Source organism: Scophthalmus maximus, chromosome 3 (assembly GCF_022379125.1).
Source record: "Scophthalmus maximus strain ysfricsl-2021 chromosome 3, ASM2237912v1, whole genome shotgun sequence".
Taxonomy (NCBI): Eukaryota; Metazoa; Chordata; class Actinopteri; order Pleuronectiformes; family Scophthalmidae; genus Scophthalmus; species Scophthalmus maximus.
In genome coordinates, this window is record NC_061517.1 from 11,182,750 (window position 1) to 11,196,827 (window position 14,078).

At 44.1% G+C, this 14,078-nt stretch overlaps 1 protein-coding gene across 2 annotated transcripts; it reads left to right on the top strand.

The window, feature by feature from the left end:
- Positions 1-290: 290 nt before the first annotated feature.
- Positions 291-4,977, top strand: kcna2b (potassium voltage-gated channel, shaker-related subfamily, member 2b). 2 transcript variants are annotated; one of them, XM_035644784.2, is made up of 3 exons: positions 292-1,127; positions 1,965-2,113; positions 2,819-4,977. In XM_035644784.2, the coding sequence occupies exon 3, from the start codon at positions 2,936-2,938 to the stop codon at positions 4,436-4,438; it is 1,503 nt and encodes a 500-aa protein (XP_035500677.1). In that variant the 5' UTR covers positions 292-1,127; positions 1,965-2,113; positions 2,819-2,935; the 3' UTR covers positions 4,439-4,977. The 2 variants fall into 2 exon arrangements, with proteins under 2 accessions (XP_035500678.1, XP_035500677.1); XM_035644785.2 differs by lacking the exon at positions 1,965-2,113 and having other exon boundaries at positions 291-1,127.
- The last annotated feature ends 9,101 nt before the right edge of the window (positions 4,978-14,078 follow it).

Below are 14,078 nucleotides of genomic sequence, written 5' to 3' on the forward strand. Positions count from 1 at the left end.
GCGAGAGAAGTTCCTCGTAACCATTTCATTTCGCCCTATAATCGCTGGACTCGTGCATGAATTTAATCTAATTTGCAATTGCTTTTTTGAGCATCAACCCCCCGTGAGTGTGAGTACCAGTAATAGTTGGGGCAGTACTAGGTGGACTGTGATACAGTATTCAGGTGCGTAAATGATTAGAACATAATCAACAAACTATATTTCAGCCTGCCTCTTATAATCCGCCGATATGAAAGAGGCACACACAGCTTACTCGCACATTTCAAACCCACCGTCATAATGTCTGAGCACATGCTGAACTGTTCTATTTGTGCAGACAAACACAAGAAGGCACACCAACAGATTAGGGTTCTGAACCCACCTGCCTCACGGGGTCACTTGAAATAGCTCAGAAAACCACTTTGTTGTTTTGTTCACAGTGGTTACAGATATGCACACTTCTGACTCAGCAATCCTTCAATCCATTTCCCTGGTTTCTGTTCAGGGGAACTTATTCCCTGCTGTCACGTTCCCTTGACATTCATCCAGACCATAACAACACGCTGTTTACATTACAGGTAGCATCTTAATTTTCTTTCTACCTTCAGACCAGAGTTAACTTGCTGCACTGGACAGTTGTCCAGTGTAAATATATAGCAGATTTTGGAAACGTTTAGAAAATGATATCGCTCAACTCGTTGTCAGTTTGTGCCAAACAGAGGTTTCCATCCTCTACCCTCACCCTGGGACGCGCATGCCTCGTCGCAGGCCCCGTGGACGGGCGATGCTTCCCCTTTAACGTGGAGCAGCGCGGACAGGAGCGCGCCGGGGTGGGAAGAGGCAGCGCGAAGGGACGGGGCGAGGCGCGCGCGGAGCTGTTAGTATGCGCCGCGATGCCCGGCCGCAGCCCACGCGTCTCAGCCGTGCTGAATCGTGGTGAATTGTGAAAGACGTGGGACCAGACGGCAGCTCCGGAAAAAAAAAAAAAAACAACTGTTGAGTCGTGATGAGATGACACAGCCGCCGGACAAACCCTAGTGGGGGAAACAAAAAAAGAAAAGAAAAAAAAAACAGGGAAGAGGGACAGACATGACGGGATGGACTCGCGACCTCGAGGCACGTTTTAAGAGGAGACCGAGAGACACGGGGTGAATTCCTGCATGCCATCATGTGCAATCTATGTATATACGTGTTAGTAGTCCGGCAAGTGATGCTTTGCTGCTTTGTTTAGTGCATGGAGTCTGTCGTGGCTGCCTCGGGAGAAGGGCTGAATAATGGCTTGAGCATGTCTGGCACCGCACCTGCCGCTCCAAACTATCTCACTGGCGCGTGCCCATCAACTATACGACATTTGCCATTTGGTGTGTGGACATCCCAGTGTGCATTAGACCTATGGCTGCCTCGTCGCAAATGTGAGACAGAAATAGTTCCACATCACTTTTTTAAAAAAAATGACAGCCAACCAGGAGACTGCGTTGTTCCGTGCAATGACGCGAAGCACATTCGCCTCCATTTGTTACTAATGCGCATCATCGGTGGGTTCATATGGATATTTCCGAACAGAAAAGAAAAAAAACAACCAACAACACGGTGGACTCTACGTGGAGATAAATTTTGAAAATATCATTTGAATGAGCTAAAAGACAGAGATCCCCCCCCTTGCGCGGAATACGGACCTGTCTGCGAATCAAACAGGTGATTCCGCCTGAGATTAAATTCTGCTGAAGCATGATGGGAGCCTCCGAGTGGAAGCGTCTCCTCCCTCAGAACCTCCTTCCCTCAGTGAGTCTCTGCAGATATCAGGCGATAAATGATCACCTTTATCTGGGGCGTCACATTTCGCTCATGCAAGCATTCAAACAGCTCCAAAAACAACCCAGCAGCATCACAACTTGCATCTGCATGGTCACTGAGGGTGGAGAGGTCGCTCCTGCATCCTCACGCCTTGTCCCCCTCTCCCACTCCCCACTGCTGCGCTGCTGCAGAGCCGGAGCTGCGGGTGATGTATGGCCGGCAGAGAGAAGCCATACTTCGGACTAACTTCTGACCGGCGAACTTCCTCCTTGGCCCAGTTGTACGTTACCACTCTAGAGGACAGACTGTAAACAAGCCTGACCAGTGCCAGTGGAAATAGGTAGGACCCCTTGTTTTTGTTGTTGATTGCTGCTTTCACGACCAAAACTCCCCATCTGTGACTGTGGATCTAAAGTAAACTCCATCGCTCCTCCAATATCTTTATATAGCCCGCATGGCTTCATGCAGTGGCCTAACAGGTTTAAATGTTACTGCAAACAGCTCTGCGCTAACGCAGGCTTTGTAAATCACCGGCTATGACAAATATCCCTAAATATAACCTACTGATAAACTATTAATATGATCGGTGACACCATGAAGTTTTTCTTGTTTTTGGGGAGACGCATACAGAGAGAGGGACATTTATCTCACAGATTGTATGGAGCACTCAGCATGTAATCAGATTTGTTCGTTGTAACTGCACCCTGTGAGAGCTGATACAGTATTACTGCCGAGCATATTGATCCTGCAGCATGCTCAAATGAGGGAGAACTCATAACCTAATACACATAGACACAACGGAGCCAATGCGCTCAGACGGTTCTGCCACTCCTGCCTGTTATTTTTGCGAGCGGCCCTGCTCGAGCCTGTTTGCAAGAAGGCCTTTTCTGGGAACTACGGACGACTTTGACCAGTGAAGCATGTTGCATTAATGGAACGGAACGGATAAAAAAAAAAGAAAAAACTGCCAATGAATGCAAGTTATTGTACTGAATAGAAAACATTAATATTGCAGTATTCCTTTGCTTTCTGTCTTGTCCTGTAGCTCCTCACTGGCAGATCTGCCCGCACCCGAACCCACAAGTGTGGGACGTCTTTCTCTCGTTGTGGCCCAACGTGGCCCCACCCAATCTGAAAGCTGCAGGACCCATCGCCTTCCAGCATGACGGTTGCGACCAGCGACCCTGCGGATGAAGCAGCAGCACATTCGGGTCAGCCTCATGACCAGTACGATCTGGAGCCAGATCATGAGTGCTGCGAGAGGGTCGTCATCAACATCTCCGGCTTGCGTTTTGAGACGCAGCTCAAGACCCTTTCCCAATTTCCAGAGACGCTACTGGGTGATCCCAAAAAAAGGATGAGGTATTTTGATCCTCTCCGGAACGAGTACTTTTTTGACCGGAATCGACCGAGTTTTGATGCTATATTGTATTATTACCAATCAGGCGGGAGGCTGCGTCGTCCTGTAAATGTGACCTTGGACATCTTTTCTGAGGAGATCCGGTTTTATGAATTGGGCGAGGAGGCTATGGAAATCTTCAGAGAGGATGAAGGTTTCATAAAGGAGGAGGAGCGGCCTCTGCCAGAGAATGAATTTCAAAGACAAGTGTGGCTGCTGTTTGAATATCCAGAGAGCTCAGGTCCTGCTCGCATCATTGCCATAATCTCCGTCATGGTGATTCTTATCTCTATCGTCAGCTTCTGCCTTGAGACGCTGCCAGTTTTCCGAAATGATGATGAGGAGATGTACAAATATTCGCCCCATTCCATGTATAATGCCACCTATATGCATGACAGCTCTGCTTATTTTACGGATCCCTTCTTCATTGTGGAAACCCTCTGCATCATCTGGTTCTCCTTTGAGTTCCTAGTGAGGTTCTTTGCCTGTCCCAGTAAAGCTGGATTTTTTGGCAACATCATGAATATCATTGACATTGTGGCGATCATCCCGTACTTCATCACGCTGGGCACAGAGCTAGCAGAGAGGCCAGAGGACGGCCAGGCGGGCCAGCAGGCTATGTCTTTGGCTATTCTCCGTGTGATTCGTCTGGTGAGGGTGTTTCGTATATTCAAACTCTCACGTCACTCCAAGGGGCTCCAGATCTTGGGACAGACTCTGAAGGCCAGTATGCGTGAGCTTGGCCTCCTCATCTTCTTCCTGTTTATCGGTGTGATCCTCTTCTCCAGTGCTGTCTACTTTGCAGAAGCAGACGAGCCACAGTCCCAGTTCAGCAGCATCCCTGAGGCCTTTTGGTGGGCCGTGGTGTCCATGACCACTGTAGGCTATGGAGACATGGTCCCAACAACCATCGGGGGCAAGATTGTGGGGTCTCTCTGTGCAATAGCTGGTGTTCTGACTATTGCCCTGCCCGTACCTGTCATTGTGTCAAACTTCAACTACTTCTACCACAGGGAGACGGAGGGCGAGGAGCAGGCACAGTATTTGAATAGCCCAAGTGTGCCTAAAGCCAGCTCAGCTGACGATCTGAAGAAGAGTGGTCGCAGTGGCAGTGGATCCACTCTCAGCAAATCTGAATATGTGGAGATCCAGGAGGCTGTGAACCACAGCACTGAGGACTTCAGACCAGAGGGCATGAAAACAGGAAATTGCACCCTGGCCAACACTAACTATGTGAACATCACCAAGATGCGTACAGATGTATAATGTGAGCTACTGAAGATGGTTTACTTCAGCTGGGGTCTACAGGGACTGTAACAGGAAAGGCTGTATGAGTCCCTGTATTGGCCAATGTATAGCGCCCAGTATGGGAGTCCAGAGCGGTGAGATTATCTTGGTGATAAGGTCAAACGAAAGACCTCTTATTCTCCCATTATCCTATGGACGTATCGTCGCATACCCTAGAACTACGATGTGTCGTATTAAGGACATTGTCAGTGTCTGCATGGAGTTAGTCTTATCTATATGACAGTAGTCGTCCTGCTCGCCACAGTAGCCGAATAGTAGCCTAACCAGTAATAATCAATGTAAACAGTGTAAAGGGACCACGAGTTTCTACCTTCTTGCTCAAGCTGCCGCCGAGAGATGACGCAACATAACAATAATTTAGATCAGCGTTACCTTAATTTTTAAATGTAACTTGTGATTCGAAAGAGAAAAAAACAACAACAAAAAAAAACAGGCCATACTATCGGCCTACATGAGCAACTGTAATCTGCTGCTCTAACTGCCAAGGTCCCGACTCAGAGGAAAAACAAAATCACAGCAAGATCACAGCTGTTCAGTCAGGGGAAAACCGAGAAAGAGAGAGCATTTGTTTTTCTTTCTATGTGAGAGACGAAAGCCTGGGTGCACTAGCTTCACTCCCTCGCCCCTCACTAGATATATTGTCTAGTACAAGCTAGAGACCTCTGTGCAGACCAACAGATATGTGACAATGTTGTTCTGTAATTGTGGACCACAAAAGCACACCGGCCTCTTTTTCCTGCCAATTTCCCGTCTTTGATGAAGTTCAAGTGGACTTATCATATGTACACACTCGCCAAGACTCTGCCCTTATTTCCAGCAAATGCTGGCTATAGCAGGTGGACGGAAGATATGTCCCTCTAAGCAAAGTGAATGTCTTATTTATTGGTGAATGTTCATTCAATTTGTTGTAATGTGTTTGTTGTAATATGATGAATGTGCGCTTCTTACAACAATTTTTTTTTTATGGTTGAAACACCCAATGTAGGAAGAAAGACTGTGAATATGATGTTCTGAGTGAATCAGTGATGTTTCCCCATCCTCTTGACTGTACCCTCAAGTGTCTCTTTAGCTGCTCCCTGCTCCACTGTTGTAACAGTGAGCAGCGTGTAGTTTGGCACCACTGCCCAGCATCAATTATCGCCCTCTTTGACTTCATAGCATTCCAAGTTTGTAGAAATAGATCAGTCGAGGTTGAGGAGCGATCTTGGGTGAGAATTTTGTTCACTGTGTTTGTCAGGAGTTTATTTCTGCACAGTTAAATGTTTGTTGCCACAACGTTTGATGTACAATCCATCAAGGCTTTCATTACTCTAGAAATTCCAAATGTTACTAAAGACAGAGGTCAGCGATCAGCTACAGTTAATCTTTGAGATTTTTAAGATCCATCTTTTTAAAACCAGTGACGCCAGCTACTGTAATCCTGCGTGTGACATCCAGAGTCTCACTAGCAATACGTGTGAAATTGATTGAAATTGATCCTACCTAATCAAACTGATGAGTCAGTTTAGCCTGTTGTGTGATCCGTCCCATATTTTTCCCCTTAAACAATACTTCAAAATTAGTCAACTGCCCCTGGAACCAAAAAAATTTCAGTCATTTAAATTTGAAGATTTAAATTTGAAGATTTTACAGCCTTCAAATTGTTGCTAGCTCAACTATCAGGTCACCAAAGACAGATGTCACCTGGATTATGGTATTTTTTGGAAAAAGAGATCATTTTTTTCTCAGAACTTTTCTTTTACTGATATAACTTGAACAGTCATTCCATTGATGCATTTTGCCTACATAATGCAGGACCCACTGTATGTGTCCTCCATTAGCCTTTCATCAAACAGATGCTATTCTGCTATTGTAGCGCTGCACGTCCTATTCATCATAGCATGCATTAGTATGAATAATACTAAAAATGGCAAATTTGCTTGAATATACTCTTGTGTTTGTAGAGATACTGGCGCCATGTGCAATATGTGAGAGAAAACGTGTGTGGTTTGAGAAGTCTGAGTGATGCTTTGTATATGCATCTTTCTGCCTTTGCTGTTTGAGATGCTGTTGAATACGCAATCAATGTGAAGTATTTATCCAGAGTGGGTTGTGTGTCCGTGAGATGGTTTGTTGACCATCTCTCGTATTGTAAAGAGGATCGAGAAAAAGGAAAACTCATGAGATCTGACAGGTTTTTGGAAAAGTCAGGATGTTGACATTGGAGTCCAGAGCCACACTGACTCCAGACCAGGGATCGTCAAAGCTACAGTAAGATCCACAGTTTAGTTTGTTGACATATGTCCATCTCCCGTTGTCTATATAGTCTTTATAGTCTGTTGCTGTCACAACCCGGTAACTCTGTCTCATAGTGAAAGCACAACACCGGATACTCCTGTATATGTGCTGCCAACCCAGCGGATGCACAGAGATTCAAACAGTTGGTCGGTCTGACTTTTTGCTCAGCCGAGTGTATCATGATGCTCCAAGGGACTGTCGGAGTGCCCGTCTCCGACATATAGGTCCATCACGCTAAGTGTGTAGTGTTTTGTGTGTGTGTGTTGGTAAGAGAGCGAGGAAGAGAGGGGGCAAAGAGAGCTTTTAGATGCAAGCTGAGTGTGTGGCTCTTATAGTGAATGTGGTAGCAGTTATCTAAATCACTGCACTTCTTGACTCCAGGCCAGACGGACCGCGGTGCTCTGTTTATTCTACACCACCCCGGCACACTGTTTACAGACTGTATACATATAGTGAACACATGCATGTACTATGTCAAACAAAGAAAACTGAATGGAATGGAAAGGAATGTCTCGCTACACTCGCTGGAGATGAGATCTATGGGTTTTGTGTATGTGTTTACAGGACGAGCTGCAGAATTAGCTGGATTTGAATAGAGGCAAAGGACGGAAAGAGAGGAACGATTATGAAGAAAAATATGACGATGAAAGTAGGATAAACACTGCCCAAACCCCTCTACTTTTTACTCCGATGTATTCTTGTCTTTCTCCACACTGTACTGGAGCACCTATGTGGCTTTATGTGACCTCCGAAGGCTTTCATCTGGACTGCCGTCTTTTCCCTCTCTTGCTACCAAGCACACGACTGAAGTGACACTCTCTGTCAAAGACAGACACAGTCTCTCGCAAACAAGATGGCACATCAGGATTTGAACCGAGGAAAACACATATCTCCTGTACTTCTGAATACATACAGCTATTGTACACACACTGCCCGTGAACATTTTTCTGCCAGGACAGACATGTACCTGCGGGTTTTATCGACACTTCAGTGCCCACAAACTGAATGGACTTTCAAGCCGCTGCCGGTGGTCAACACACGTAGCCATGTAAACAATGTATTTAACAGTTAACGGCTGCTTTCAGTGATGTCTTAAAAAAATGCCTAAAAGCTTCAGCTTTGAAATGAACCCCTGCCGTGTGCAGATTCCCATGTAGCAGGGAATCCAAGTGTATGCTTGCTGAACTAATCCAAGAAACTCAAGTTGCATAGTAGGTGAATTAGCTCTTAGGTTCATATGCTCCAAAGACAACGAATGGAAAAATCAAAAAGGAAATACTATTTTCTATGATAATTTATGTGTCATCAGACACTGTACAATTTTATCTTTGTTTCTTGCCTTGTTTTGTCATGGGTTTTTTTTGTATTTGAATGTTACTTTTTGGTTGATTTTGGAGGTTTGACTGAAATACACATGCCGGCCTTGGTCAGTTAAAGTCTGCCTGTACTGTCTTAATATATATGTACCTCCTGACAACAGATTCCACTCACTCTAATTCCACTGCCTTCTTCAACTATTTGTCAGGCAGGAATATTTTTGAATGTGCTTCGGTTAATCCCCATGCTCCTACGCTGCATCGTGTTCTCATGGTGGATTCTGCCAAGTCATATGTTTACAACCTGTTTTTTGTTTTTTGTTTGTTTGTTTTTTACCATTGTCAGAAAAAGACTGAACCAAGATGTAAACAGTCCGTTGGTACATACAGAGGAAATGTGGATCTGAGCACTTCACAAGGACTTACAATGAACTGATCAATAGAAAACATGAGAGGCACTTTTGTCATTCAAAAATACTCGTAAATTATAAAAACAATTATGAATGATAATAGTAATGGTCTGATGGTTATATCAACAATAACATCTTTACAATAACCTCACGCATCTGTTTTGCTTCTGTCGTTCTAAAGGTGCTTGATTTTTTTTTGTATGCGATGCAACGATTGTTAAACTCTGATGTTATTCATCTTAACAAAGTTCTTTATATTGGGTATTCAGGATGCACAGAATTGATCCAAAGCTATTTCTCGAAATCTAAGTCAGTGATTGTTTACATGGAGTCCACAACAACCTGCTGTTTCTCCTGTTAGACACTCAAGCATACGGTGTGTAAGAAATGGGTGGGTCTCTTAAAGCAAAGATAAGGAGGTTGTGAGAAAGAAAAGCTTGAATGTTCATAGACAGTATGAACTGATGACAGCACTGCGGCAGCCGCCGCCGCTCTCGTGTCCATTACAGAAGGGATAATTGAATCGACCCTCCACCCTCACCTCCTCGATGGCTTGTGTCCTGCTTCTCCCTTTGGGTGAATGTGAATCTTACGCACTTTGTGGTTTACTGAGAAAGCGAAGTGGTCTATTTAGAGACCAGCGGGGGGGGGGGGGGGGCAAAATGCTCCTTATTCTGGGTTCAACAGAGATTGTGACAAGTACAAATGTCCTCCGCATCAGGGCCGTTGAGTTGAGTCTATCACGTCCACTGTAGCTGGATGTGTTCGTCTCGCCGCTCGTTGCCTTTCTCCTCTGCCCTCATCACAGCTGCTTGTGTTCGTACCCACTTTCCCTTTCTATCATTTGTCCCTCTCACATTTCATTTCCCACACATTTCCCCTTGTGTTTAATCCCTCTCCATCTCTGCCTCTCCAGCCTCTCTGAGCATCAAAGTAATGGACAGTGGGTGATCTCATTCTTCTCCCAGACACGTGTTAGCAGGAGTACAATGCTCCCTCTTACCGTCGCCGCCGAGCGGGTTCTGGTATTTCGGCCAAGAAACTAGTCGCATTGGCATTGATTCACAGATTGCTGTTTGATTAGCCATGTATTAAACATGAGCTCCACTATAAGCCAGCCAAAGGGCCAATATTTATTAATCAAATTACCTAAAGTGGCCTCAAGAAAAATGATGGAATTCATGTTTTACCAGTGAGTTTTCCTACCCAGTTTCCCCCATGAAGCCTGTCACAGGTGCACTTGTGTTTGAATGTCATATGAGGCAAAACCCAATGGACCGAGTGCATGCGGCTCACATGCTGTGAACACCATTGCAGTATGTGCTGATTTATAACCTAATACACATGCCAGTTAATGGCCTGTCATCCTGAACTTTCTTTATTGCACACCAGGTTCCACAGGGGAAACCTGTGTATGTATTGTGTATAGTGTGCACATCTGAACATTTTTATGAATGTGTGTGGAGGAGGGGGGAGCCCTCTCTTTAGCACTCCTGTTCCAGCAGTGGAGGTTCCTTCACTCTTCTATTCATAGCATTAGGTTTCCCTTCTGTTTGGAGGGGAATGCCTCCGCTGGCTGTTTAACTATGTCAAGCAGCCAGCGGATTGTGCATATTCCACAGTTTTTTGTGAAATTAGATTTTTTTTGTTGTTGTGGTTGGACGAGTAGTAATTGTTGAAATGAAATTCCGACATACACATATATCAGACGCAGGGATGATGTAGTTTAAAATAGGGAGTGGATACTAGGAGGGGTGGGCTGGGTTCAGGGTTTGAATAGACAAGAAGGCGGACGCATCAGTAAAGGACACCACCGGGGAGCTGTAGCCTGTCAACGTGTTTAATGAGCTGAATGGATTTACAGGTTTGGCCTTCATTCTGTCGGCTGCCCCTCCATCAACCACTTTTACTTACAGACAAACACGCAGCACAGCAAGTGGTCTTCAATACTGTCTTCGAGTACATTTATAGCGTATGAAATAGCCGCCGATAAAATGATACTGTTGACTTAAAGATGCTCCCACAAACATTACTTACATTTAATAGAATGGGGTGAGGAATTTCAAGACCGTCTTAATACGCGTGGAAATTTTGCAAATAGCCGAATCACATCTCCATCTGATCAATGAAGTGGACCTGCAGCAGTTGTAGGCAATAATTCATAAATGCATTCACGTGAAATACAAGGTAGAGGACGAATTGTCAGTAAATATACCACTGATAGTATTTTCAGCCGTGTGGTTTCCTTACTGTTCTCCATCTGCCTTTGTGTCAGTCAAAACAACAAAACTGGGCCTGTGAAGTGAAACACAAAGTAAGCTGTTGAGAGGCATAACAAGGTAATTTACATGCAGTAGCCTACCCAGCACTGTTGTGAGCTTCAGAGGAAGAACAAAAACAACAACAACACTGTCAAGGATTATGCATGATCAAAGTAAAGGAGTTTTGAATGCGCCCCACGATTTCTTCTTAGCCCAAACAATGAAAACAGAATTGCTAAAAGTACAGAGTCACAGTTACACTTGACAAACAGTGACAGTGTAACTCTCAGTTAATCAATTTTTTAAAAAATGAGCATGTTTAAAGATAAAAGGAAAGCTTTAGCAGACCTGCAATAGTCTGTGTGTGTCTGGACTGACAAACAGCATGACGTCCGCTTTCATTAACCGCCTGCATAGGTGAAACTGAACCATGTGCAATCAAGTAGTGAGGTTGCATCACATAATAAAACCAGTTTGGAGACATTTGAACTGAGGTAAACCTGCAGACGCCTTATGCCAATCAGCTGCATGTGGATTTCTAGCGACTAGGTGGACGGATTGATGGGTTCTCCTCAAAAGTCGCCTGCTGTGCTGCGTTTGCTGTTCACGTTTTTGTCGCTGTGGAACTTTCCGAGAGTGATTGAGTCACTATCAGTCGACCCCTCCAATTAAATCCCTCGCTGTTAACCCATCTGCCACCTGGTGTCCACGAGGAGACATAACTGTGTCTACAAATGAACTGGAATCGTGCTCATGTAACAGTGAGCATGGTGAGAAACGATGATTCTGTGTCATTGTTTATCCAGAAACAATTTTATCCGAATTGTTTCAGTGTGTCTTTATTCGCTAAATTATTAGGGTAAGAGCCAACTTACTGTTTCGCCTTTAAAATATGTGAGTCAATGTGCAATACAGCCTTCGAGGAGCTCATTATTTTGTCTTTCTGTTAGGAGGGTTTGCTTAAATGAATGATTCCTTTAGTTTTTGAGGAGAATTAGGTTAAGAAACAAATAAATAAATGAAGTGAATGGCACATATTTCTAATTTAGCTCAGATTTTTGTAGAATAAAAGACAGTGGTTTCAGTCTTAAGTGCTTTATTACAGTAAAGAAAGAAGCTCTGAGTGTTGTACTGTCAAAAAGCCACAGCCTGGACCCATCACTAAACCAACCAACCTCACCTCGTGTAATGCATTCACAAGAATACAGACAGATCGTCCCCTCTGATGGTAAAATGTGTTGATGAGTACTCAAGATTCTTCTTCTGTTGTCTGTACGAGACCATGTGGGGAGAACAGGCTGGGGGTGTCTGTGTCTGAATGAGTGTGTAGTCCCCGCAGCGAAGGACACGGGCAAACAAATCCCTCTCCTCCTCTCTGCACCCCCATCCGCTCATTCCTCACAGACATGATATTGGGGCTTAAAATATCCCAGCCGCATAAATAATTCATAAACTCCCAAATCATGTTCTACTATCCCTTCTGCTCTCCGCCTCTCTTCTCTGTTTCCTCCCCTGTTCTTTGGTCTCTGCTGGTTGTTGTCTGTCTTTTAGCAGATTCGGGTTTTGCGTTTGTCAAATGAATGTTTTTGTACCTGCCTCTTGTGAAACAGATTTGCAGATGTGGTCACGCAGGAACCACTGGACACACACACACACACACTGATTGGCTCTTTGCTTTTATTATTCATATCTCTTAGTGTATTGATCAAGTATGCATCAGAAGTGGATTTCATAAAAGGGGGATGATTGGCGTGCATTAGCAGTCAATGGTTACTTAGCTTAAAGGGTCCGTTTACTTTCCCTCCATCTGCCTGGTCTCTTGTGTTCAAACCCTGACAATGCACTTGAATGGGAGAGTGGTCTTCTGCTTTTGGACCCCAGAGGAGAGTACAGTTCACATAAAGTTCACATAAACGGCAAACTCAATTTAACAGAATTTACCAAAAAAAACAATTTCAGATATTCCCTTTATTCTCTTCTCCCCCGTCGTCTCTCTTGCTTTCGCCTTTGAAGTTCCTGAGCCGTGCGCTCTCTGGCGTATTTTTCTGACTCAAATGGGAAAGCATGAACACAGGCAGAGTGTTGGCAGTATCAACTTTTGGGAGGAATAGGAAAAACAGACAATTGTGACTGACTGAGAGGAGATCAGGCCTGCTGAGACACGTATAGGCAAGGATTCCTGAAGACGACGGCACTACTCGTGAATATGGATTGAGGTGGAAACACAGACAGAAAACAATCCAAAATATCCTGACTTATACTTGCTGTGGAAAGTGGAAAAGCACCAGTGAGAGAGAGAGAGAGAGAGAGATATATATATGTACGTGCCGGTAAGCATTTCTGATGTGCTTTTAATAGAGTATAATGACTTGAAAGCTCGAGAAAGCTTGTCAAATAAAAAGTAAGGATGGGTTGGTTGAAGCTTGATAAATGTGTACAGTATGTTAACTGTATTTGAGTCTAAAAGAAAAGAGCATATTGATTTCTATCAATTTATGAAGACATTTGGAACTTTATCCTTTCTTTTCAGGTTTCAACCATATTGATAAATTATTCATGTTTTTGACAAATGACCCGAGGCAATGCAGCTTTAGCCTGTAGATGTATTTTTTTTTCACTGGAAACACTTGGAGCTCAATTATTCGGGCCAGTCATCAGTGGAACAGGTTTTATTTTCAATAACATCAGTGGAACTATCTTTTTAAAACTGAGAGGGGACTGATCACAATCAGCCAGTGTTTCTTGAGATGATTCCATTTTCTTCCCTACCTGACAGACTGTCCAACACATGCAGTAATACTAGAGACAATTGCAATAAGTCTGACAACAATCTGACCAGAAACGTGCTGTAAATTTGAGAGCTATGGCCTGCAGAGCAAAGGTCAAGTGCCAAGGTGCTGTGCCACCTGTAGCCTGCAGAGGGAGTCCTTTCCATACTGTACAACATACTCCCCATGCGACTCTGTAACGATGCAGACGGAAGCAGTATTTTCACAGCAGAAACGGGGGATTTTCATGGACACTAAATAGACGGGTCACTTTGAAAGACACCCACTTGCATTGTCTCTTAAAATGCATAATGCAAGGGGCTGTGGATCTCCCTCCCCATCATTTAGGAAAAGCTCTGTGGAGGGTTGAATCCAGGTTCAATGATCAGTGATGTTGTCCATATGTCCATGGTCCATAAAGGCATTACAGCATATTGTTTCAAGACTTGGAAAATAAATAAATAAATAAATAAGGCCAGAAAAATTAAATCAGGCTGGAATTTCCCAGTTTTGGATCAATAAAGTACATCTATGTTTCAATTTGTCTTTCTGTCTAAAACGTGGTA